Source organism: Podarcis gaigeae, assembly GCF_964106915.1.
Source record: "Podarcis gaigeae genome assembly, chromosome: 9".
Lineage (NCBI taxonomy): Eukaryota > Metazoa > Chordata > Lepidosauria > Squamata > Lacertidae > Podarcis > Podarcis gaigeae.
The window spans coordinates 80,367,850-80,392,904 of NC_139685.1; the positions used below are offsets into that span (position 1 = coordinate 80,367,850).

At 60.4% G+C, this 25,055-nt stretch overlaps 3 protein-coding genes across 6 annotated transcripts; 1 reads left to right on the plus strand and 2 right to left on the minus strand.

Moving 5' to 3' along the window:
- Positions 1-550: 550 nt before the first annotated feature.
- AUP1 (AUP1 lipid droplet regulating VLDL assembly factor) lies at positions 551-5,190 on the minus strand. The gene is made up of 11 exons (XM_083754754.1): positions 5,026-5,190; positions 4,640-4,934; positions 3,276-3,463; positions 3,014-3,086; positions 2,746-2,819; positions 2,454-2,520; positions 2,151-2,259; positions 1,765-1,905; positions 1,300-1,445; positions 1,081-1,169; positions 551-915 (listed from the first exon to the last, which is right to left on the minus strand). Exons 1-11 carry the CDS (start codon positions 5,073-5,075, stop codon positions 867-869), a joined length of 1,281 nt encoding a protein of 426 aa, XP_083610880.1. The 5' UTR covers positions 5,076-5,190; the 3' UTR covers positions 551-866.
- An 86-nt stretch (positions 5,191-5,276) lies between these two features.
- On the plus strand, positions 5,277-9,605 carry HTRA2 (HtrA serine peptidase 2; the record flags this gene model as incomplete). The annotated part of the gene is made up of 8 exons (XM_083757255.1): positions 5,277-5,683; positions 6,135-6,339; positions 6,723-6,917; positions 7,145-7,177; positions 7,757-7,865; positions 8,066-8,135; positions 8,371-8,466; positions 8,648-9,605. 8 exons carry the CDS (start codon positions 5,277-5,279, stop codon positions 8,811-8,813), a joined length of 1,281 nt encoding a protein of 426 aa, XP_083613381.1. The 3' UTR covers positions 8,814-9,605.
- A 1,262-nt stretch (positions 9,606-10,867) lies between these two features.
- Positions 10,868-24,368, minus strand: LOXL3 (lysyl oxidase like 3). Of its 4 annotated transcripts, XM_083757211.1 has the most exons (16): positions 24,219-24,368; positions 23,049-23,376; positions 21,903-22,066; positions 20,158-20,369; positions 18,878-18,928; positions 16,865-16,924; positions 16,392-16,611; positions 15,341-15,521; positions 14,847-15,001; positions 14,355-14,510; positions 13,705-13,864; positions 13,236-13,479; positions 12,855-12,970; positions 12,500-12,636; positions 11,430-11,541; positions 10,868-11,347 (listed from the first exon to the last, which is right to left on the minus strand). In XM_083757211.1, the coding sequence occupies exons 2-16, from the start codon at positions 23,356-23,358 to the stop codon at positions 11,274-11,276; spliced, it is 2,352 nt and encodes a 783-aa protein (XP_083613337.1). In that variant the 5' UTR covers positions 23,359-23,376; positions 24,219-24,368; the 3' UTR covers positions 10,868-11,273. The 4 variants fall into 4 exon arrangements, with proteins under 4 accessions (XP_083613337.1, XP_083613334.1, XP_083613336.1 ...); XM_083757208.1 differs by lacking the exon at positions 18,878-18,928; XM_083757210.1 differs by lacking the exons at positions 18,878-18,928; positions 24,219-24,368 and adding an exon at positions 23,909-23,996.
- Between the last annotated feature and the right edge of the window lie 687 nt (positions 24,369-25,055).

Here is a 25,055-nt window from a genome sequence, read left to right on the forward strand (position 1 = left end):
TGCCTGGATTTTGCAGCAAGGCTGCCGCTCCAAGGAGACCAAAGGAAGGAAGCAGCCATCCTGCTAAGGGAAGAGCAGCTATAAAAGCCTGTCAGGCATTGGAAGGGAGCCCATGGGTCATCTACGCCACCCCTCACAATGCAAGAATCACCCCCAACCCCACTATCCAGCAGCCCCTCCACTGTAAAGTGCGCAAAGCTAAAGCAGACTCTCACCACACAGAAACAGAAACTAGAGAATCAAGACGGCGAGGACACAAAAAACAGCCACTCAAAAGCACTTGGGATAGAGCTTTGTGTGGCTCAGGCTGGGTCAGGACAGGAGGACCTGGCTGGAGGCAGGAGACAGCTCAGCCCGCCAGCTGAGTGACTCGGGGGCCCATCCCCTCCGGAGCCAGGGCACAGAGGGAAGGCAGCCTGCCCCCCCCCCCCGGCCTGGCCCAGCAGCAGCTGCGGTGGCGGAACAAGGACCCGTTGCATCTCCCTTGGCGGGGCTTCTGCTGCCTCTCAAGCAGAGTCAACAGCAGCGAAGGAAGGCGCGTCCAAGAGGATGAGAATTAGAGTAACGTTTATTTTGATAGTGAAAGCTTGCCCCCTCCCACCCGCACTCTGAGGCAGGCCGTCGGTGGCCCCGGCTGTGTGGCCGGGCGATGTGGAGTCCGGGCCTTGCAGCGGGCGGGGTGGGGGCTGGGAGCCTCCTCTTGCCCTGCGGAGACGTCAGGCGGGATGGGCACACACCACTCAGGGGCAGCCACAGACACACTGCCAACCCCACACGGGTCCAGCGGGGCGGCAGTGTCCGCAGAAACCCTCCACAAACATCCAGAGTTGATCAAAGCAGCAGTCCTCAAGAAAAACACCAGCTGGTCAGTGGCTCCCCTCCTTCAGCGCCATCCCATGTCTCTCCATGAATCTCCTGCGAAAGCAAGAGAAGCCTTTCATCAGCACACGGTGGCGCACAGCTGCTCAGCCAGAGCAAGCGCAGGCGGGCTGGGGGGGGGGGTCAGAGAGAGACTGCTGGGGGGCGGTGTTCCACCCATTGCTTGCTCCCTCTGCGACAGGGAAAGGGTCCCGGCCTCACCTCCGGGCGTAGTCGTACAGCAGCCGCTTCCGCTCCTGGAGGGAGACGTGCCGTGCCTCTGGGGACCGGGCAAAGAGCTTCCTGGGGGCCTGCAGAGAGAGGGAGGAGGAGGGGGGCAGGAGCTCAGCCTTGAGAAGCCCCAGCACCTCTTCAGCCCCCCCCCATGGGCCTCCCAACGCCTGCTCCCTCCCTCCTCCTTGGGGTGGGGGGTTTGGATACCGGGGTCAGGGGAGCAGAGGCGAGGTAGTGAGCGCCAGAGACGGACGGGGCAGCCGAGGAATCCTCTGCCTCTGCCTCGCTGGGGATGAAGGGAACCCGCCCCTCCAGGAGATTGGCAATGGTCGCATCCACACAGTTCGTCCGAGCTGGAAGAGAGAGAGAGCAGGAGGCCAGACTTAGAACTGACTGAGGCTGGGTGGACTTCTCTCAGGAGCGCTTCAGTTGGGATGCCTGCACTGCAGGGGGCTGGACTAGGGTCCTTGTGCAAGCCTTAGACGGATACACGTTACTCTGGTGCAAGACCTAACTTTTTCTTAAAAACTAAATGGAAATATATGACTAGGCCTCAAATATCTAACAGACCACCTCCTTCCTGTGTCATGATGAGAGATTCTGTGTTTCTAGTGGGGGGAAGCTGCCCTCCCCAAGCTCTTACCCAAATGCCTTGCCCCCCCCCCCACGCACCTAGATCCTTGCGGATGACTGCCAGGGGCACGTGGGGCAGGACTTCTTTAACACGCTGGGCCATGCCACTCCAGCGGACATCCTCTGCGGAGGCAACACTGGGAAAAGCTCGGTCCTGGATCCCCGAAGGCTGGCTTGGAGCTGAGAGAAAGGAAGGAAGGCAAGGGGAAAGGGGGCGGCTGAGGCACAGCCCCCATGGTGGCCTGGATCCTCCCTCCCTCCCTCCCTGCCAGCCACTGCTAAGCAGAGTGGGCAAGACCCTCGCCACCCACCAGGAGAGAGCTGGGAGCAGGCAGAGCCCAGGCAGGGGCCACCCAGGGCTTGGAGCTCTGCCAGCAAGCAGGCCTATGGCGGCAGGGGAGACGAACCGCTTCGCCCCCACTCACCTGGGGGGCTGTAGGGGGCTGAGGGGCTGTGGCGCAATCGCTTCAGGTGCTCGGCTTTGTCGGCAGCAGTGAGTCGAGTCGACACCACACCCAGCTCCAGGGCCAGGAGCTGCAGGGAGGAGAGACGCAGGCCTGGGCTCAGCTGGGAAGCCCCCCAGTCCAGGCTCTGACACAGCCTGAGCCAACAGAGGCAGCACCTCAGCACGGGCATCACGCCCCCCACCCCACCACTGAGGAACGTGCAGGACCACGGCCGTGCCAGCCAGCCTTTCATGCTGCCCCCCCCAAGCCCTCTGCTCCTACCTCCTGAACCCGCAGCGCAAACTCCTCGCGAGTTTCTTCAACTAGTCTGCCGATGGGCGGAAGCCACCTGGGGAGGAAGGAAGGGAAGAGGGGAGGACAAGACCCAGGCTGCCCAGGTGACCTGCCTCCCCCCTCCCCAAAACGAGGACCAAACTTCCCCCCTTGGCAAAAGCAGAGAGAGGGGCTCAAGGGCAGAGGCTTCCTTCCCTCCGCTCTGAGAGCCTCTCTCCTCTTCTTCCATCCAGGCCCCCCCTCCGCCCCCATGCAAGGAAGTAGCAGAGACTGTTAGTACCTTACTTGATAAACAGTGAAGGGCACAAAGAACGTCCAGAGCAGCTCCGTCACCCAGGAGGCGTCAGCCACACTCTTGGGGGGGGGGGGGGAGAGGAGAGAAAGAAAACAGTAAAAAGCCAAGAGGGGTGGGGGCTGCTGCAAGTGCAAGCCCTGGCCCCTGGGACGGGGGAGGAAGCTCCCATCACAAACACCCATTGCTGGGGGCTGTTCCTGTGGGCTCTGCTTAACAGCAGCAAACAGACAGCCTCCTGCTCCCCCTCACTCACCACAGCGACAAAAGGCCTCTGGACTTGCAGAGCCACTGGCTGGACGCTGTCCAAGATGGAGAAGGGCCATGAGCTGGAGAGGGAAGGGTGCAGTCAGTGGGGCAACGTTCAGCAGGAGACTCCCCCATCCCACTGTTTGCTGGCTTCCCCCTGAGGCACCTGGTCGGCCAAAATCAGAACCAGATTGTGGGCTGGATGGCCCTTGGCCTGATCCCGGGGGATCTTCTCGGGTGCCTGGCGCCAGGCCAGAGGCTCTGCTCACCTGAAGCGCAGGAGACCCACGCGGCCGTTGGTGGTTGTCTCCTCGGGGAAGAGCAGCAGGGGCGGGTTGCTCCCCTGGGAGGAGTAGGCCTTCAGGGACTCCAGCAGCTCGGCTCGGCTCTCTGCGCCCCCCACCTCCAGGAAGCCCCGGGACCAGCAGATGAAGCCGGAGGTGCCGTTCAGCACGGGCTGTTGGGAAGAGAATCCGTCAGGGCCTGCATGGGACAGGCGGCAGCCCACGGCTCTCCACTGGTGGGGATTGGGACCTGCAGCCCTGGGGAAGCCAGCCCCCAGGGACCACAAGGACATGAGCATTCAAGGGCATGCGCTGCCTTCTGCCCCAGAGGCAGGGGGCAGCCATCAGGGCTAGAGCCCCCTCCTGTGGTGTGAATCTGTCTCATCCACTTTTAAAGCCATCCAAGTTGGTGGCCAGCACAAACTCTGGTGGGAGCTAAATCCACTGTTTAAATTATGTGCTGCATGAAACTGTATCCATTACTGTACTATTATTTATTATTTCTTAAAATTCCATTCTGCCCTATATCTGTAGCAGTTCACAACATAGAGTTACAATATAAAAAACATAAAATGCACAATAAAAACAAAAACAAAGACAACCCAATAATCCCCCACTCCACTCCACAACACATTTAAAAGGTCAATCAGCCCAAGACCCAGTTGAAGAGGAACATTTTCACCTGGCCCCTAAAGGTGTATAATGAAGGTTCCAGCCAAACATCCCTAGAGAGAGCATTTCACAAATGGGGAGCCACCACAGAAAAGGCCTGTTCTTGTGTACATGAATACGCGTACGATCACACACACAAATGGCAATGATTATTACGTTAAGGTGAACTCCCAAAGATGGACATTCAAGGCTGAGAGTTGGAAAATTCAGGACAAATAAAATAAAGTTGTTCTTCGTGCAGCGCATAGTTAAACTTTGGAACTCCCTCCTGCAGGAGCCAGTGATGGCAACCAGCCTGGATGGTTTTTAAAGAGAATGAGAGAACTGCCTTGTGCTAACCACAATGGCTCTGCTCTGCTTTCCGTCTTATGCAATAACACTTCTGGATGCCAGAAACCAGAGGAGGGACGAGGGCTCTTTTGCTGAAATCCTGCTGGGGAGAACACGGGCCTGATCCAGCGGGTGCTTCTTACCTTGCCAAACGCTGCGCTAACAAGACCTGCATCTCTCGGGAGCAAGAGGAGAAATTGCGTGAGGCCCGGAGGCGGCTGAGCGAGCCAGACCGAAGCCTCTGCGCCTCCCGGAAGGCGTGCCCGGAGGGGAGCCTTTGCTCTGCCTCCCCGGCCCGGCCGGGACTTCCCTGCCCCCCCCCCGCCCCCGCCCCCCGCCCCGCTCACCGCGTTGCAGGAGGTGAGCAGGTTGAGGACGTTGTGGTCGAAGTGGGTGACGTGGTTGGCGATGAAGACGCGCGCGCGGAGGCTGCGCTGGCGGGGGTCGCCCTGGCGCACGAGCACGCCCAGCACCGAGCACATCACGCGCACGATGAAGCGGCGCGGGGCGCTGTCCGGGAGCGCGCAGCTGACCAGGAAGACGTGCAGCCCGATGAAGAGGCGCAGCAGCAGCAGCGCCAGCCCCACCGGCGCGTAGAGCAGCAGCGAGAGCAGCACGCGCGGACCCTCGCCGGGGGGGAGCCTGCGGGGAGAAGGAGGAGGGCGCCGAGGGTGAGCGCGGAGAGGGAGGCCCGGACCCCCGCCGCCCCCCCCCCGCCGGAGGCCCCCCTCACCGGTGCGCGTCGAAGAGCCGGTCGGGCGCCACGGGGGCGGCGGCGTCCATGCTGCCCGGGGTCCGGAGGCGCCGCTCAGCGGGAAGCGCGGCGGGAGGCGGCCAGGGCCTGACGGGCCGCCGCTGCCATCTTGGTCGCGCCCGCTCCGGGGGGAAGCGCGTCACCGCGCCCGACGCCGACGCCCCGCCCCTTCCGCCGCCGACGCCCGAACTACGTTTCCCGGCGTGCCCCGCGAGGCGGCCCTGAGCAGCATGGCGGCGGCGGCGGCGGCGTCTCGGGTGGCGCGGCGCTGGGCGGCGGGGCTGCGGAGCGGGGTCGGGGGCGCCTGGGCGGCGGGGCTGGGCGGGGGCGGCGGCGGCGGGCAGAGGCCTCCTCCTCCTGCTCCTGGCGGGTGGCGCTGGGCGGCGGGGGCGGGGGCGCTGCTGGGGGGCTGGTGGCTGCTGCGGGGCCGGGGCGAGGGCGAGGGCGAGGGCGGGGCGCGGCGGGCCTCCCTCGGGCCGGGCCTCCCTCGGCTGCTGGCCGCCGTGCCCTCGCCGCCGCCCTCGCCCTCTTCGCCCTCTTCGCCCCCGCCGGGCTCCCCGCGCGCCACCTACAACTTCATCGCCGACGTGGTGGAGCGGACGGCGCCGGCGCTGGTCTACATCGAGATCCTGGGCAGGTACTGGGCGCCCGGCCGGCGGGAAAGGGGCGGCAACGGGGGAGGCAAGACGGGACCCCCCCCCCGGCACTCGGGCCAGGAAGCAAGAGTTGCTAAGCGGTGAAAAGGGGAAGAATTCAGATGCCAGGAGGAGGAGAGCAGGGAGATCCCAACCCTAGAAACCTCCCGGCTAGCTTTTCCATTCAGAGCAGTGCATTTCCAAAAGTAGAGGGACAGCAAGCGGGCAGCCAGTCGGCTTCTCTAGGGAAGGAGTTCCAAGTGGTCTGGCAGCAGCCACCACCCAGAAGGCCCTGTCCCATGGGGGCACCCGGTTGGCCACTGTGAGAACAGAAGGCTCCTCTAGGTGGCCCACTGGCCTGATCCTGGCTCTGCTGGAGTCCTTGACCTGTGCCTGGCTGTGTCCCCCCCTCACCTGGTCCCCATGTCCCTCAGTCCCTCCTTCCTCCCACAGGCACCCGTTTTCCGGCCGGGAGGTGCCCATCTCCAACGGCTCTGGCTTCGTGGTGTCTGCGGATGGGCTGATAGTCACCAACGCCCACGTGGTGGCCAACCGGAAGCGGGTGCGGGTGCGCCTGGCAAGCGGGGAGCTCTATGACGCCGTAGTGAGGCAGGTGGACCAGGTGGCCGACATTGCCACGATCAAGATCAATGCCAAGGTGAGTGCACTGGGGCAGCGGGTGATTTGCAGCAGTGCCCCCTGGCTCTGTGAGCTGGGCAGGGAGGGGGCAGCCTGTTGGAAAGTTGAGATTGGTGGGCCAGAAGCCAAGAGCAGTTCCTGGTTGGGTGGGGGCATGCAGGGCAACCAGCTTCAGGGGCCATCTAAGCTGCCCCACACCAGCTCCTCCCCCCTCCCAAGCTGGGCTGACACCAGTCTCCTGATGATTTCCTGACCCCCAGAAGTGGGGCCAGGCTTCTGCCCCTCACCCGTGAGAGAGGATTCCAGATAAGGCCGGAAGGAGAGCTCAGCATGGGGGGGGGGGCTCTTCCATGCTGTGTCCTGGTACTGACACCTGTCTCTTTCCTCCTCCTCCCCCCCCAGCGCCCGCTGCCCACGCTGCCCCTGGGCCGCTCCTCTGATGTACGCCAGGGGGAGTTTGTGGTGGCCATGGGCAGCCCCTTCGCCCTGCAGAACACCATCACCTCAGGCATCGTCAGCTCTGCCCAGCGAGGGGGCCGGGAGCTGGGCTTGGCAGCTTCAGACATGGAGTACATCCAGACAGACGCAGCTATTGACGTAAGGCCTGCTGGGCATGAGAGCCGGGGGGGGGGCACCGTGAGGGGGGGCTTTTTGTTGGCCTGTCCCCTGAGTGGTGCAGGTGCTGCCTCTGCCATGCGGGAGGGGCCTGGGTGATTCCTGGGCCTCCCTCCTGTCCCTTGAGACGAGGGTGGGGGTGCCCAAAGGGACCAGGGGCAGCTCTGGGTCACTCCAAGTGACTTCCTCTTTGGTTTTCTGCTCTGCAGTTTGGAAACTCCGGGGGACCCCTCCTCAACTTGGTAAGCCCCCCGTCCTCTGCATATTTCCTGGGAATGGGGGCCTCTGCTTGCACAGGGTGGGGTTTTTTGCTTGTTGACTGGTCGGGGAACAGACCCTTCATTTCCCAGGTGCCATAGGGGGCTTGGCTCCTAAGAGCCTGCTGCTGCTGCTGCTGGATCAGGCCGGGGGGGGGGGATTTGGTCCCACATCCTGTTCTCACAGTGGCTGACCAGACGCCACCAAGGGAGGCCCAGGAGCAACTCTGTTCTCCTGCAGTTTCCAGCAACTGGCACTCAGAAGCAGGGCTATATCGGGGGGGGGGGCAGAGCCCGGCCAGCCTCCTCCTCCACGCAGTCTCATTCTCCTTTAAAGCCATTTAGGCTGGCAGCCACCCCTGTCTCCTGTGGGAGGGAGTTCCAGTGTTTAACTATGCATTGCGTAAAACGGGACTTCCTTCTACCAGTCCCGAATTGCCCAGTGTTCCATCTTTGCTGGATGGCTAGGAGTGTTAGGAGGGTGGGAGCAAAGCTTTTCTCCCCCCCCCCCCCCGAAATCCAACCTGAAGTGGCTGCCCTGGGGCTCCTCTCCCTGCCTCCTAGGACGGCGAGGTGATTGGGGTGAACACCATGAAGGTGACCCCCGGGATCTCCTTCGCCATCCCCTCCGACCGACTGAGAGCCTTCCTGGAGCAGGAGGAGAAGCGCAAGGGTGAGGATCTGCCCCCCTTCCATGGGTACTGAGCCTGCCAGGGGAGAGAGGTGGGGTTGGCCCCTATATCCCCACAACCCAGGGATGTTCCTCCTGGCAGCCTTGAGTCTCTCTTAGGCTGGGTGGGCTTCCAGCATGGAGGGGGCCCCAGAGTCTCCTTCCCCCCAGAGTCAATGACAGCCTCTCCTCCCCCCCTCCAGATTCCTGGTTTGGCAGCACAGAGGGCAAGAGGCGCTACATTGGGGTGATGATGCTGACCTTGACGCCCAGGTAGGTGCTCAGCGCCAGATCCTTCCAGGCCCAAGGGGGCGGCAGTGCAGGTCTCCCCACCTTGGGCTGGTTGCTTCCAGAGTGGGCCCTGGTTCCCCCTAAGCTGCTGGGGCAGAGGGTCTTCTCGGCTGCCCCCAGAAAAGCAGCGCCCCACTTCCTTGGGTGTCTGCATAGAGCCTTCCCTCCCCGCCAGCCTGCTGGAATCCTAACCTTGTGGCTCCCTCTCCCTCCCCAGTATCCTGTCTGAGTTGAAGATAAGGGATCCTGCCTTCCCTGATGTCTCCTACGGGGTCCTCATCCACAAGGTCATCATTGGCTCTCCGGCACATCAGTAAGTGTGACGCCCACCTGTCCACCTGATGGGGGTTGGACTAGATGACCCCTGGGGTCCCTCCCAACCCTAGAATTCCAGGCTCTGGGTTCCCAGTTCCCCGTGGCTGGAGGGCAGAGCAAGGAGTGTGGCCCCTGGCCTGTCTCTCTGCCCTCACCCCCGTGCTTTGCTCTCACCGCAGGGCGGGGCTCAAGGCGGGGGACGTGGTCATGGAGATCAACGGCCAGGCGTCCCGGCGGGCAGAGGACATCTATGAGGCGGTGCGGAGCCAGAAGACGCTCACGCTGCTGGTCCGGCGGGGCTATGAGGTGCTGCTGCTGAACATTGTCCCCGAAGTCGCAGAGTAGGGGCGGGTGGGGGTTGTGACCGCTGCGTTTGGGGGTCTGGGCAGGAAGATGGACTTTGCCTTGAGCGTGGAGAGGACTGATCCTGCCCTCTGTCCCCACAGAAGGAGGGGGGCCCAGCGGGTGTCGGGTGGCAGTTCGGTGGGTCTTGCTCCTCTGTGGTTGTGTGATGTCTGACTTGGCAGGAAAGGCCCTTTGGGGGCAGCACTTTCCTTTTTCCCTTTCCCCGTTGGCTGTTGACCTGTCCAGGCCCACATTTTGTGGAGGGTCATCCTCCTTTGTCGCAGTGCTGCGCAAATGGGCATCGAAGGCCAGGCCAGCTGCGGGCTGTGGTTTGCCCCTTGCCCAGCTGTTTTAAAAGGGGCCAAGAGGCCAAGCCATGGGGCAAGTGGCCATCCCTCTGGGGCAGCAAGGTGGTCCCTTTTGCCATTCCCCCCCCCAACTCAGAATCATGGGGCACGAGCCCAGCGGGTCCCAATCCGCAGCCCCTTCTGCTCCCAACTGGTGCTGCAGTGAAGCAGGAATCCTTAAGGAGGGTCTCTTGCCACTGCAGGGCGGCAGCGGGGGGCCTGAGGGGTCCGTCTGCAGTGGGTGCCATAAGGGGTGGGGTAAATTAATGGCGACTGGGAGGGCTGGTGGTTGTGCCATCCGCAGGGTCCTTAAGGACTAGAAAGTTGCTTTTACACCCTTCAGAGCTAGCCGCTGCTCAGCCTGACCTGACTTGCTGCAGAGCGAGACGGGGATGGGCTTTGTGGCTCGGTCCTCTCTGCTCCAATAAAGGGTTCTGCCAAGGGGGCAGCAGCTTTGTCTTTATTATGGGATGCTCGAGGGTGTTTAATTTAGCAGCTCTGCAGTGGCTCCTGCTGCCCCCATTTGAGGTGGGGGCTGCACAACTGCTGCCCGGGCGGCTCAAAGGACTGGCACATCTGTTGCCTCGCCCTGGAGGAACGGGGGGGGCGCTCTTTCTTCCCCCCCAAAAAACAAGGCTTGCATTGAGGGAGGGAGGGCTACTGGAGGTGGGCACAGAAGAGCCGCCCCCCCTGCCCAAAGAGACGTGCCACCTCAGCGATGGCGACACAGATTCCTTTCTGCTCTGCCACTGTCCTTGCTCCCAAGTGGGCTGATTTCTGCCGGGGGTGGTTTGCCTTGGAAGTGGTCTTGCTAAGCCCCAGGAATTTTTTTTTTGGGGGGGTGGAGAGGGGGCTGTTTGTTTTTGAGGGGCTCGGCTGCGTCTCACTGGGAGGGGTGGCGAGTCCCTCTGTGCCACCACCAGCTGCCCAGACAGGCCTCTCTTTCACCTCCAGCCGTGGAATTTGTTTCTCTGCAGCCCAGCCAGGAAGGAAAACAGGACACGGAAAGTAAGGAGGGGCGAGGGGGGTTCTTGCAGGAGAATTTGGCCAGGCCGGCTGACTGACCGCAGGGCTCCATTAGGACATTTCTCGCATAGCTCTGAAGTGGCCAAGGGGACGCGGGGTCCCGTGGGGTGGGGTGGGTGTGCTAAATGCCCCTTTTTCTTCTTGGCCGTCTCCATCTGAGACGCCCCACCCAGATTAATAGGGGGAAATAGAGCAGAGAGAGAAGTTTTTCTCCTACTCTCAAAACTGTGGACTTCCAAGAAGCTGGATGTTGGAAGGTTCAGGACGGGTAAAAGGATGTCACACGGTGGAATCTGTGGAACTCCCTCCTGCAGGAGGCAGGATGGCCACCAACTGGAATGGCTTTAAAGAAAGTGACAGATTCATGGAGGAGATTATTATTGATGGCCCTCCTTTGCCATGACGATGAGCATCCGATTGGCCACTGTGAGAACAGGATGCTGGTCCATGGGCCAGATTCTGCAGAGTCTTGTGATCTCGCGTAATCCTGGCCCTTTGGGGGCTACAGGACCCTTCCCTCCACCACGCTGAGGGGCTGCCCGACCTGGCCCCCTCCCAGGTGCAGCTGGCTCTGGCCGGCCGATGCAAATGCCTTTGGGGGGCGTGCAGGGGGGGGTGGGTGGAGCTTTTCCTGCCTTGGAGCTGAGCTGCCCCTTCCTCACACATCAGCTGGGAGGCAAGTTGGACAAAAGACATGAACTTTATTTAGGAAACAAGAACTGGCCTGGGGGGGGCTGTGCAGGGGGGCAGAAGGAGCAGCTCCTGAGCAGGCAGGCAGGAGTGGTGTAGACAGCCTTCCTCCTGACCCCCCCCCCCCCGCAATTTCTCCATCGTGTCAGATGCTCCCATTTGTGGGAAAGAAAACAGCTTTGTGGGGGGGGGGGGGTTGGCCCTGCAGTTCAGTCTCAGCTCCCCTATGCAGGGGGTCAGCAGCCTGCTTTTCTTATGCCCATTGCCAACTGGCTTCTTTGCACCGTTCAGGGCTGCGCCGCGCCAGGTGAGCCGCTGTCTGTCTGTCTGTCATGGGCTTTCAGGGTTCAGCCCCCCTTCTGTAGGGCAGGCCAGCCGGTGGCGCTTGTGGTCTGGCCTACAAAATCTGGTTATTGAGCTGTCCTGGGTACTGTTCAAAGCGCCTGTTTGCCTCCTCACTGAGAGCATCACCTGCAGCAGAAGGACCAGAGGAGGGCATGAGGAAGAGGAGGGGACCCCCAGCAAGCCCCCCCCCAAACCCCTTGGAAAGTACCTATATGGCAGCTGTGGACCCAGATGCGATGGCCGTCATACTTGCAGTTGCACTTCATGGCGTTGTTGGTGAAGTCGCTCTCTGCCACTTCATACCGGGGGTTGATCACCACCTGGAGGAAGGGGGGGAGGCTGAAGGGAGCCCTGTGCCCCACGGGCTGCTGGGAAGAACTGGCACCCATCCTGGGGGGCAGGGAGTGCTCTGAGAGCTGGACGTCAAAGCCCTGAGGAAGGGCTGGAGTGGGGAGCAAGGCAGAAGCTCCACAAGTGCGGCGCCCACTGCCATGCCTGCCCCACTGATTTCAACAGGGCCTGATTTGGTGCCCAGCCTTGGACGGCCTTTTGCTCGCTGCCAGGTCAGTGTCTATAGAGTTGCAGTCACAGGGCTGGATCAGGCCCTATTTACAACAAACTAGGCAGAAAGTGGGGTAGAGAGGGAATCGCTTCCTGCCTCTCATAAGACCAGGCTTGGCAGGGACTCCCTTAATAGAAATGGAGAGTTGGAAGGACCCTGTGTGTGTCTCCTCTGGGGGGGCGGAATTCTGTGACACAGTCCCTTGCCCTCCCTGTCCACCATGCTCTCAAGCAGTCATGTGCCTGGGGGCTCCAGACAAACACACCCTGTTCTGAGACTACCACCCTTAAAAGTGTCATTATGCTTCTACTTTCCTGTATTTGCTGCCTGCATTGAAATGTAAGTAAACAATTTTTGTATGTCTTACTAAAACGTGTGGTACCTTTTCTGCAGCAGGTAGAGAGGAAGGTCAGTGAACCTCAAATAAAGGTATAAAAAGGTATAACTGCCTCATTCCTAAAATTCAGGAAGCTGCAAAATGACTTAAGTGTGTTTACTTTGCTAAAAAGGCTTCACAGGCCACTTAGCTTTTCCATTTCTCCCACACGTGGGATAGGTGGTTTAAATTTTAATCTACAGATTTAATCCTGAATTCATCTCCTACCGAAGGGACTCCCAGGGCCATAGAGTCCAGCCTTCAATGTAGCATCCCTGACAGTTGCCATTCACACAACCTGCAGAGTTTGCTACCCCTCCCCTCCCTCTTCTGCTCTCACCTGCAGGATGTAGTTGCCAGCCTTGACGTCGGTGATGTCTATCCACTGGCAGTCAATGTCGTGGCGATAGAGGTCCCAGCAGCCCACCGTGATGCCCTGCTCCCCAAAGTTGGCACATTCATAGCGCTTGCTCACATCTGTCCAAAGAAGGGGAGGGGGGTCAAGTCCTGCCAGGGACAGCAAACTCCTCCCTGACCCCCTGGGGAGCTGCCGCTGCTGCCAATCAGCGTAGGCAAACCTGAGCTCATTGGACTCCTTTAGATCCCATTCCTATCTGAGCTTCTGAGCAAAGGCAGCCACTGCCCCCCTGCTCCCCCCCCCCCACGGCCACAAGCACCCTGGTAGCTTCACCCACCCTCGTGGCATTCAGTGTCCTCCAGGCAGAAGCTGGCCTTGTGTCCCTCTGCGACTTTGGTGCCATTGGAAGTCAGAAGGTCATAGTGGGTGAAGACGTCCATGCTGTGGTAGTGCCTGGGGTGAGTGAGACATGGCAGTGTTGTGCAGTGGTTAGAGCATTTGACAAGGAGAGACCAGGGTCCATGAAGCTCCCTGGGCAACTAGCCTACCTTGCAGGGTGTTGGGAGTATTTAAATGAAGAGGGCAGAGAGAGAACCATGCCTTCGCCACCTTTAGTTCCTTGGGGGGAAAGGTGGGATATAAACGCAACAGAATAAAAAGAGCGAGAGACCCAGCCCTGAGCCCAGAGGAGCGCGAGGGAGCGAGAGAAGGTGCTCACCCGTGACATTCGTGCCAGACCCAGGAGTGGCGCCCTGCCTTGGGGCGAAAGTCGGCCCGGCCGTTGTTGTGGATCTGCGAGGAGAAGCGCAGGAGGCGGCGGTGGCCGTACGGCCAGTTGGCATTGCGGGCGCTGCGGGACAGGCAGTTCTCCTCTGCAGCGCAGTAGAGCATGTGCAGAGGGCGGTCCTCAATGTACGCCGTCTCTTGTACCAGGGGGGCATGCAGCAGCAAGTCTGAGGCAGCTGTGAAGAGAAGGGGAGGGGGCCGGGCCCAGCAGCTGTGGGGCTATCCCAAGGCATAGGGCCTATGCTGTGGGGCTGGCCCCTCGTTCTCTCAGTGACCCCACACCCGGGGCTTCAGAGCCGGCCCCCAGTGAAGGTGGGAGGGCATGTCTCTCAAAGGAGCCCCTTCCTCCCCTGACCCCCAACGGGCTTCCTGCCCCCCCAGCAGTCCCTCCCCTGCCTCACTTTCTGAGCAGATGACTCCAGCGGCGAATCGGGTGCCCGTCTTGGGGCAGTTGAGGGTGCTGTGGTGCTGGCAGTGGCTGAGCGCCATCTCGTGCCCACCACACTTCACTCCGCTCAGCACCATCTCCGTCACGTTGCTGGCATCCCAGTACCACGTTTCCTGGGGACAGAGGACAAGAGGCAGGGCAGTGGGGCACCTTCGCCCCTCTCTGTGGCCAGCACAAGCAGAGGCACCAAACAGAAGGGTCTCAGAAGGGCCCTCCAAGGGCCATCTAGTCCAGCCCCCTGAAATGCAGGAATCGCAACTAAAGCCTCTGGGACAGAGGGCCACCCAGCCTCTGCTTCCAACCTCCTGAGGGAGTCTGTTGTGCCGGTTCCCAAATCCTGTTCCTGCAGTGTCCAACCAGAGGCCAGAGCACCAGATCCAATGGACTCTCCTGCCTTGTTGGAGCAGAGCAGGGGGCCATCTGCCAGGGCTGCATTGCAGGGGGTCAGACTAGATGGCCCCTGCCGTCCCTCCCAACTCCACAGTTCTCTTGGCTAGTAGTAGCCCCCCCACCCCTCTTCTTCTACACTGGGCCTCTTCTCCTTCACCCAGCTGCCCTCCCAGGAAACCCCTCCCCCCAGCCCCACGGCTGCCCCACACCTACCGTCACGGCATGCATGGCGTAGCCCAGGCCGAGTTGGCGACAGGCCACCATGGCCTCGGTGGTGCTCCAGCCTGTGCTGCACACAGTGCCCCAGCGGCCGCCGTGCTTCACCTCCACGCGCCCCTCAAACGCGGTTCGGCCCCCGGCAATGCGGATCTGTGGGGAAGCCCAGCGATGAGCCAGCAGCTGTCCCTCCCCACCAGCCACGGCCAGGCAGGCAGTGGCCGCCCTCAGCTTGGTTTGCAGCCAGGGCCGAGTGGGGGGCACGTCATCGTGGCCTCAAGGGTTCCCCAGCCCTGGCCGCAAACCAAGCCCCTCCCCCACAGGTGCACTGGGGGTTGCCAGCCCCAATCTGCATAGGGGGAGTTGTGGGCTGGGAAAAGCCTGCAGGCAGCCTAGTGACGTTCCCAGTTTTTTGGGAGGAGCTGCTGCTGCTACTTGGGGGGTGGCGAGAGGACAAGACCCCTCTTCCCTGGGCCCCCCAGTGCTGACCGTGGTTTCGTGGCCCATGTAGGGGACGTTGCAGCGGACGGCCGCGTCCTCAGTGTGCTTGCAGTCCTCCTGCGTGATGTTCTTGTGGGGGCAGCTCCAGAGGGACTTCTCGGTGCCCAGGCAGCGCACCTCATTCAGGTGGATCTGGCCCATTCCTGTGGCAGGAGAGGAAACACTGGGCCTCTGGGAATGGCCAGCTTAGAGCCCCTTTGGGGGGCAGTCTATGGGGAAGGTGGTGGTGGGGAGTCAGAGACGGCCTGTGCCCCCTTTCTTCATCCAGGCTAGTCTTTTCTGTAGAAGTATACTTGTTTCCAAAGTGAGCACATCTCTGCCTGGTGGGGGCGCATGCAGAGTGGGGGGACCCCCCATGAACATGGTGCGCCAGTCCTTTCTGGCACCTGTGGCAGTCCAGACGGCTGTGGGGGGGGGTGCAGGGACTGTTGGACTGGGGGGCACCCCGAAGGAGCAGCCCAGGCCCCCCCCCAGCGGCTCACCTTGGCCCATGCGTGCCCCCGTCAGAGCCTCCTTGGCGCTCCCAAAGCCAAGCTCCCGGCACACAACGCTGGCGGATGCCAGGCTCCACCGGTCATCGCAGACGGTGCCCCACTCGCCATTCTTCAGCACCTCGACCCGCCCCTCGCCGGGCTTGGCCCCTCCCTTCAGCCGTACGCGCTGCTGTGGGGAGCAAAGGGCAGTTGAGACACCCAGGAGGTGGTGCCCTGAGGCTGCCCCACTCCACAGTCCTCAGAGGTAGTGCAGCGCAGTGGTTTGAGAGCTGGGACCTGGGAGAGACTCCACCACCCTGGAGCTCAGGGGCCGATCTTTGGGCAGCTGCCATCTCTCAGCCTGACCTGCCTTCCAGGGTTGTTGCAGGACAAAATGGGAAGAGGTGCCAACTTGTGCTCCATTTGGAGGAAAGGAGGGATGTTTAGGTCATTCCCTCGTACCTACGGGACCGCCTCTCCTGGTATGCCCCACAGAGAAACCTACGGTCTGCAAATAATAACATCCTCAAGGTCCCAGGCCTCAGAGAGGTTAGGCTGGCCTCAACTAGAGCCAGGGCCTTCTCGGCTGCGGCTCCAATCTGGTGGAACGCTCTGTCACAAGAGACTAGGGCCCTGCGGGACCTGACATCCTTCCGCAGGGCCTGCAAGACAGAGTTGTTCCACCAGGCCTTTGGTCAGGGCGCAGCCTGACCCCCTCCTCTGGCAATCTGCACAGAATTTTGCTTAATCGGTTGCCATCAATTTGATTTTAATTAATTTTATGAATTATTTTTAGAATGTGTGATTATTTGACTGTTTGATTATTTGATTGTTGTTGGCCGCCCTGAGCCCGGCTTCGGCTGGGGAGGGCGGGATATAAATAAAATTTATTATTATCATCATCATCATCATCATCATCATCATCAACAGCTGTGTCCTGCATTCCAGGGGGTTGGACTAGATGACCCTTGGGGGTCCCTTCCAACTCCACAATTCTAGGATTCTGTGAAATAGCTGGCAGGCTGGGCAAGCACCCCCTGCTCCCTCCTTCCTCGCTCACCTGCCCCGTCTGCTGCCGCGGCCTCTTCTTCTTCTGGGCGTTCCCGGTGGCAAACAGCGGCCCAGGGACGCAGCTGACCACGGCCGGCATCCCCGCCCTGCAGAGGCCCGTGGCGTTGCCCTTGTAGAACTCGAAGGAGCAGAGGGAGAGGTGCACCTCCGTCCCCAGGCAGGCCACCGAGTGCAGGCGGTAGTTGAGCGGCTGCCGCTCCAGGGAGAGCCTGCAGGGAAGAGGAGGGGGGTCAGAGGGCAGGGCTGGCAGGGGCACACAGGCGGGGCACCTGTGGGGCAGGCGTGCATCGTAGCATCTGGCCCCCTTGCGCTGCTGTCCCCTGCGCTCCCAGACCAAGCAGGGCCCTCGGCCCCTCTGGACCTGGAATGACGGCTGCAGAAGAGCCTCTGGCTCTGTCCGAGGGCAGCAGCCGGGTGCCAGTCCTGCCCTCAGACTCCCAGGGACTCTCAAGGCCCCATTACCTCTTGGTGCCCCTAAAGTCCTCCCTGCGTCTATGTTTGGGGCGAGACCTGGAGACCGGCCTGGAAGACAGACAGACAAGGTGAGTGACGGAGCCCACCATGCACCCCTCCCTCCCTGGGGCCGGATCCTTGCAAACTCTGCTCATTTGCACTGCTCCGGGATGGATCAGGCCGCCCAGGCCAGCACAGGCTTGTCAGAAGCAAGCCTGGCATCCATTCTGCCAGGACTCATGCCAGCAGCCCAGCCCCAGAGAAGCCATGCAGCCCCCCACTGGCAGTCATGCATTGCAGGGTGAGTTCTCTTCCAGCTCTGTAGTTCTATGGCTCAATGTGTCATTTCTGCCTTGGGACACTGAAGAACAGGAGAATGCCCCCCTCCCGCCCTCGCTGGGCATTCAAAGCCTCCCTCTAGCCCACCCCACTGTGCCCCACAGCACCATGCAAAATGCTGTGAGAAACCTCAAAGCTGATTGCAGTCCCCATTTTGTCCCCAGCAGCTGGCACATGTGGGATGGTAGACTGCTTCTGTAAAAGGAGGCTCCATTTAGCCAGGAGGAATCCTAGCCCAACAGCAGAGGACATGGTGCTTTGAATGCAGAAGAGCCCAGGATACCTCCCCCCCCAAAAAAAAATCTATCGCACACACTCCAAAGGCTGGGAAAGATCTTTTTTCCACCTGGTGGGACCTTTGGGGAGTCATAACAGAGAGTTCAGGGCAGGATGGGCCAGCGAATGAGGCAGGGCAAACCCACTTCCTCTGGCCTTCAGCAATTTGTCTAATTCCCTTCTAAAGTGGCCCCCATCTGACTTGTGGAAGCAGATTCCGTGTTCTGCAATGAAGAGCTGCCTTTTGGCCCACTGGAACTCTCCCAACATTGGATCACTTCCTGAGTCCTGGAATTATGAAAGAGAGAGGACCCCCCCCCCACACACAAAAAGAAGCACTTTCTGAGTGCTTTTATAAACCTTCCTCCTATGCCTCCTTCTGCCCTCAGGCTGAGCTGAAGAGCCTCCCAGAATTTGCTCTTTTAGGGAAGACTCAGAGAGGAAACTGATGATGCCACACAGTGGACCCAGGTTACACGGTGCTTGTGTTGTGGTGGGACCTGGGTGCTCAGCGCCCCCCCCCTTGCAGCCCACCTTTGCTTGCCTGCCTGCAAAGACGCCTCTTTCTTCCCAGCTGAAGGCACACAGAGGTGCCCTCAGCCCAGCAGTGAGTCACCGCTCAGACATCCCTGGACCAGACAGAGCACACACTGCCGCCTTTGTCCAAAGTCCTCCGCGGCCAGACGCCCATTCACATGGCTCAGGTGCTGCCCCACTTTCCTTCTCCCCCCGCCCTGCCCGCTCCTTTCCTCGGAAACATTCCGGCGTCTTCCCGTGCCATTGACAAACCAGCTCCCCAGGCCGAGTCCGGGTGATGGAGACGGGCAAGGCCACAGGGGTTCTCTCCTGTCTGTTTGTCTTGTCTGTCAAATGACCCTCAGGTCCCCTCCAGCTCTATAATGCTATGATTCCAACTCTGCATAGCTGGGGGGGGGCTCCAAAGGGTCCTATCAAGACAAATGCTGCCCCCCAAACTCTCCATGTTCCTCAGTGCCAGCCCCCGTCCGCACAGCAGAAATGGCTCATCTCCAGGGCAGCCTAAGGCCATGGGACACTCGTGCCCCTGGCAAGACAAGAAATGTCATCCACACCTGGAGACGCCCCAGAGAGAGGTGCTGCCCCACTGAGAGGCAGAGGAGGCAAAAAGCAGAGAGCTCAGCCCTCCAGCAGCGCCTCTGAGTCACCGGTGAACCTTCTGCCCTCAAACCTGGAGGGGAAGCATTGCGGAAAGGGGCGCTCGGTTTGGGGAGGAGGTTCACCACCTCCCCTTCTGGATCCACAGCCAGTGAATCCGGACTGAGCAGGACAGCATGGCCCCCTGTCAGGTGGGGGGTAGGGCAGGACTCAGGGGCGGGGGGGCCAGGGTCCGCCTGCTGCACAGAAGCAGGGGCCTCCTGGCTCCGTTACCTCTTCCGGGGGCCTGGCTTCCTCCGGCCCTTGGCAGCTCGCTTGGCCCGCCTGCGGGAGGAAAGTCAACAGCGCCTCTTCAGGAAGACAGGCGAGGGGCCAGGCGGGGGAGCCCCCAGGGCAACATCGGGCCAAGCTGGTCCCCAATCCTCCCCTTCTCTAGCTGCAAGAGCTGGAGGTGCTTCCGCTGAGCAGCTTCCCACCTCCCACTCAGACACCGTCCCCAAATCTACCCGTCTGAATTCAAAGCAGCTTAGCTGGCAAGACAGGAAGGTCCTTCAAAGACCTTGGCTCCTTGCAAGGCAAGATAGACATTGGTAGACATGAGCTGTAGGATAGCTCAGCTCCAGGGTGGTGATGTCATTTACAGCAGTCCAAACCTATAAATTTTGGTGCCCAGAACTGGACATGGGACTCCAGGTGGAGGCTGACCACGACAGACTAGAGCAGGACTCTGACTTCCCTTGATCAGGACACTAGACTTCTGTTGATGCAGCCTAGAATTGCATTAGCTTTTTTTGCTGCTGCATCACACTGTGGACTCATGTCAAGCTTGTGATCGTAGAAGACCCCAAGATCCTTTTCACATGACCTGATGTTAAGTCAGGTGTCCCCCATTCTATATACAAAGCTGGTTATCCTTGCCTAAGTGTAGAAACTGAAATTTGTCCCTATTAAAATCCATTTTGCCAGTTTTAGCCCAGTTTCCCAATCTGTTAAAGGTCATCTTGAATCCAGATTCTGACTTCTGTGGCATTTGTGACACCTCCCAGTTTGGCGTAATCCTTGACAGGAATTTGCACTCAGGGGGGCAGAGCCTTAAAGGGGTCTTGACACATGGCTATGATGATGACGACAGTATCCAAGACTTAAGTGCAGAGGATGGGGAAGAGCCCAAAGGTCCTCTCCTGATTTCCTAGAGATGACCGCAGTGCCTGGAGACAGACAGTGAGGTCATGCTTCTATAGCAGTGACCAGAGGAGGAATGACCACTGGTAGGAGCGCAGAGAGAAGAAATGCCATGGGGCAACTGACCACCTATCTCTGCCCCAGCTGCAACAAAACATGTCTCTCCAGTCACAGCTGGAACTCTTCAACAGCCTGGCTTCACCCCAAAGACACCCTCCTCCACTGTCTCCAGAGACAGACAATGTTAACCAGCAATTTCCCAGCATGTGATCAGTCCATTCCCCCTCCCCCATGGAGGTCAGTGGCAAGACTGTCCTCCAAGGGTCTGAATGGGGGGGCATCGGTTCTCCCCCCTCCACGCAGTCACTCACTTGTAGAAATTGCGGTTGACCTTCTTCTCAGCAGGGAAGCCCAGCATCCCACAGATGACGCGGCTGTTGTGGCTGCTCCAGTTCTCATCGCAGATCTGTGCCCAGCTGCCCCGGTGGCGGACTTCCACAATGCCCTCCATCACGGGCAGGGGCCGCTTGGCGTGGGAGACCACGGGGCGCAGGCGCAGCTCCTCCACCTGGTTCTGCTCTGTCTGGAGGGAGGGAGGGAGGGAGGGAGGGTCAGCCCCAGCAGAGACCTCTGCCCCAACTGCATGGCCTGGCAGGGGATTGGGTTCCACCTGAGAAAGGATGCTTGAGTTGTGATTCCCACATTGCTGGGGGTTGTGAGAGGGTTGCAAGGAGGAGGAGTTGGAGGCTGGAAGGTGGGACCTGTCTGGTGGGAGCCTGTTGGGAAAACACCTTTTAACACCGCCCCCCCCCCCAACACACACAGAAAACCAGCAGGGTCTCAAAATTGGGGGGGGGGGAGGAGGAAGAGGGCAGAGACCCTTTTGCTGAGAGGAAGGAGGCGGCTGGGGTGGAACCTCCTGCTGTTGAGAAAAGAATCCCTGGGCCCAAAATGCAGCCACAGGGGTGTGGGGCCTGCTTAATAGAAAGCAGCATGGCTTTGCTGTGGCCAAGTGACGCCAGGCGGCCCCCACTTTCCCCTCGAGTGACGAGTCACAGAATGGAATGCTGTGGGTGTAAAACGCCTCTGGCCTCCTGCCCAGCTGGCGCCCCAGTTCCAGGGGTGACGTCACCCCGCCAGCTGGAGACGGGAGGCTGTCAGGGCAGTGTGAGGAGGAAGCCCTGAGCAGAGGAAGGAAGAGCCAAGGGGGTCTGTGTGGGGTGAGGGGTCTACTGTAGCTTCCCAGGAGGACTTCCTGACTGGGGCCTGGCCAGCTGGGAAATGCTTGCAGGGAAGCCCAAAACTGGGGGTGGGGAAGAGTTCACCCACCTCAAATTTCTCCAGAATATAATATGGCCAAACTGGCAATGGAAAAATGGAAGGAATGTGGCCCCAAACCAGCCTTGCCCAACTCCCAGGGACACCTCAGGCCAGGCTCCCTCTTGCCCCCCACTCCTTCCCCGCTTCCGCAGTGACCCTCTTACACCCCCAGGGCTAGATCCCAGACTGCGCTAACAGTGACGTTAAAGCCCCACATAGGAATGCGCCTGGAAAAGTCTGTGTGCTGGAGCCAGGAGACATTTTTCCTGGAAAATCACCCTCCAACGGAACATTTGCTCTCCCTTCGTGGAGGAAGCATGTCCCAGCCAGCTGGCCACAGGCAGCTGCAAGAGGAACATCTGGCCAGCGCTGCCTTGCTCTCGCTTGCTGTTTCCTACTCTTTTTCGCCTGCCATAGATGCATAAACACCCACACCTGGGCAGCCCATGAAGCTGAGGTTGGAAGATTCAGGGTAGCTCAAGAGGGACTGAGCCCCAAGCAACAGGCCCAGGCACCAAGGCAGGGCTGGCCCAGCTGGGGGCCCTTCTTCCTTTCTTCCACCCCCCCCCCCGCCCCGCCTGGGCCTCCTCCAGTCTCTTTCAGGGAACACCCTGTGCTCTTCCAAGCCTTCCACTTCTGACTAATGCAGCCTTGTTGGGACCCACATGCTAGGGAGCAGTTGTCTGCAGCAGAAACGGGGGTCCCCCTAGCTCCCTCTGCTCCCACAGGCAGAGCAGCCCTGCCAGCCTCCTTCCCCAGCCCCTGCCCCCAAGCAAACGTCCCACCCCCCACCCACCTCAATCACATTGGAGTCCACAAAGCCAGGGATGCGCTCGTCTTTGCAGATGACACCGGCGTCTTCTTCATGGGAGCAGTCGCTGTTGCCCCAGCCCCTCGACCGGCAGTCTGTGATGCTCTTCTCGCTGCCCCCACAGTTCACATTGTCCAGCCAGATGCGCCCTGCAAAGCCATAGCCAGGAGGAGTCAGGTGGGTGATGGAGAGGGAGAAAGAGAAAGAAAGAAAGAAAGAAAGAAAGAAAGAAAGAAAGAAAGAAAGAAAGAAAGAAAGAAAAGGAGAGAGCACTCAGCCTGACCTGAGAGCATCTCTAACCAGAGACTTTTCCTTAGTCAATCTTGGATGCTCTTTGGGACTGGCTGTGCTTACCCAGCAAAGAGGAGAAATGCTCTCTGCATATGCTTAAATGCACAATCTTTTTGTATTCCTTCACTGGTTCTGCAAGATTGTGGCCTAGAAAGCTGTGGAAAGCGAGGAGCCAGTGTGGTCAAACCAGGAGAGACCAGGGTTCAAGTCTCCATTTGCCCATAAAGCTCACTGGGTGACCATGGGCCAGTCCGTGCCTTTCAGCCTTACCCACCTCACAGGGTTGTTGTGCAGATTAAATGAGGAGTGGGAGAAGCACATGGTCCACTGTGAGCTCCTTATTTCAGTGCAATAAACAATTACATAATATTATGTATTTAAACAATCTGTGGCCTTTTAAACTGCACGGTGTGTTTGTTACTATGTTATGTATTTTGTGATTTTTATATTGTGAAGTACCCTGGGATCTTCTAGAAATTTAATAAATTAAAATGTGCAGCCTGGATCAGATCAAGGCTGCAGCTTATGAGTGTCTCCTCTTCTCAAAACAAACAAAATTCCTTCCAGTAGCACCATAAAGACCAACTAAGTTAGTTCTTGGTATGAGCTTTCGTGTGCATGCACACTTCTTCAGATACCAATCTGAAGATACCAATCTGATACGTATCTGAAGAAGTGTGCATGCACACGAAAGCAGCTCATACCAAGAACTAACTTAGTTGGTCTTTAAGGTGCTACTGGAAGGAATTTTTTTTGTTTCCTCTTCTCAAGAATGAAACAGGGCAGGGGCTGCCCCGCCCCCCCATCCCGGCGCCCCTTGCCCCGGCCCTCGATGCTCACCGATGCCTTTGCCATACTTGGCGCTGTGAGTCCAGCCGGTGGCGGCCACAAAGCCCAAGTGGCGGCAGAGAACGTGGGCGTTGGCCAGAGTGAAGTCGTCATCGCAAATGGTGCCCCACTCCTGGCCGTGGAAGACCTCAATGCGGCCCTCGTTGTGCTTGCGGGGGTAGCCGGCCAGCCGGAACTGCAGCTTGGGGCCAGCTGGGGTGCTCCGCGCTGTGGGTGCCGCTGGGGTGCTCTGCTGGGCGGCGCCCACCCCCAGCCAGACACCACACAGCAGCCCAAGCACCTCCCACAGGGCAAGACCCATCGTCCTGGCTGCCTGGACCTGGAGGGAAGAGAGGGAGCTTGAGGGGGGAGAACCCCCAGGGCCCAGGCAGGCAGGCAAGTTCAGCCTCGCGGTCGTCCTGCCCCAGCGAGGCCATTCCTCCACCCGGGAGCACAGAGCAAATCCCCGCGGCCATCCTGCGCCCTTGCCCAGGACCAGAGGCGCCCCACCCCGCTTCTCCTGCTGAACTGGCGCGGATGCTGCTCCCAAGGGGTCGGAACAAGTCCCCCCGCCGCATAAGAAGCCTCTCGTCCGCAGGAGCCCCTTCCGCTGGCCAGGTGGGCGCCACTTGGGGATCGAGTCACCCTGCGGAACTGTCGAGGGGCTTTTAACTTTCGCAAAAAAGGGGATTGCCGGTGGGCAACCTGAGACGCGCGGAGGGCCCGGAGAAGGAAGGCGGAGGCGGCTTTGGCCCCTCCTGGGCCGGGCAGAGAGCCCTTCGGGCGGAGGAGGTAGCCGGGACTTTTAAAAGGAGAAAGTGGTTGCGAGCCGGGAGAGCGAGATGGAGCCTCCACGGGCAGAGGCCGTCTACCTTCTCCCGTCGGGGCCTTCCGAGAGGAACCGCGGCCGCCCGCCCCCGCGAGGAGTCCTGGCCTCCAGTGGCCGGGCGGGGGCGCGTCTGTAGGCCCCCTTCCTCCCCCGTCTCGCTCCCAGCTGCCCGGCTCCCCCGTCATCCCGAGCTGGGCAGGGCTGGCCATGGGCGCCTGCTTCGGAGGCGGCGTCGCGTCTTCAAAGTTCCCCCTCCCGCTCGCCCAGCTCCATCTCTTCCCGAAGGAGCGGGCGCCTCCGGTGCGCTCCCCGCAAGAGCCGTCCTCGTCGCCCCGCCCGGGGTCCCCGCTGACCTCGGCTGAGCTGCGCCGCCTCCACTGCGTCCCCGCCGCCGCCGCCGCCGCCGCCTCCGAGCCGCGCTGCCCCGCTGTTCAAGGCCAGGCGACTAACGGGCCGCCCCCGGCCGGCCTCTCCTTCACCCCGCCCCCGGCCGGCCTGCTCGCGCTTGGCTCGGGCCGGCGGGGCGGGCGCAGGCAGCAGCCCCCGGGCAGCGGGAGAGGCGCAGGCGCGCCGCCACCGAAGAGCATCGGGGGCTCCGCTTCGGACCGGGCGGGCGCAGCTCCGCGGCGGGACGGACTTACGCGGGGCGGAAGGGAGAAGCCTGGCTGGAAGGTCCCTCCCTACTTAAGGGGGGACGGGGAGCTCCCGGGAGCCGAGAGGGGTCTCGAGCCAGCAGCAACAGCAGGAGGAGGCGCGCAGGGTGATCCTATAGCGGGGACCAATGGCTGGGCCACGGCAACCTACTTTCCGCCGGAAAACCTCCTTGGAGAGGAAAAGAGGCACATCTTGCAGTCGAAGGAAGGAGCCCTCCCCAAGGAGTGGGGTGTGGTCGGGACTCCGCTTCAGACCCCACAAGGGGCGTCTCCTCCAGGGTCTTCGACTAGCTCTGGGCCAGGAGAGGACGCCGGATTAAGCACTGGAACTCCCTGCCTCAGGATGCAGTGGCCACCAACTTGGATGACTTTAAAAGAGGATTCGGCAAATTCATGGAGAAGCCTACCTGGTTTTTTTCTGGTATGCAGTGCATTCCCCTAGAGCATATCCCCCCGTTTTCTTCTTCCCCCACCAACCCACTCCAACCCCAAGAAACCAAAATAAAAAAGGAGTTTTTGGCAGCTTTTAAACTGATT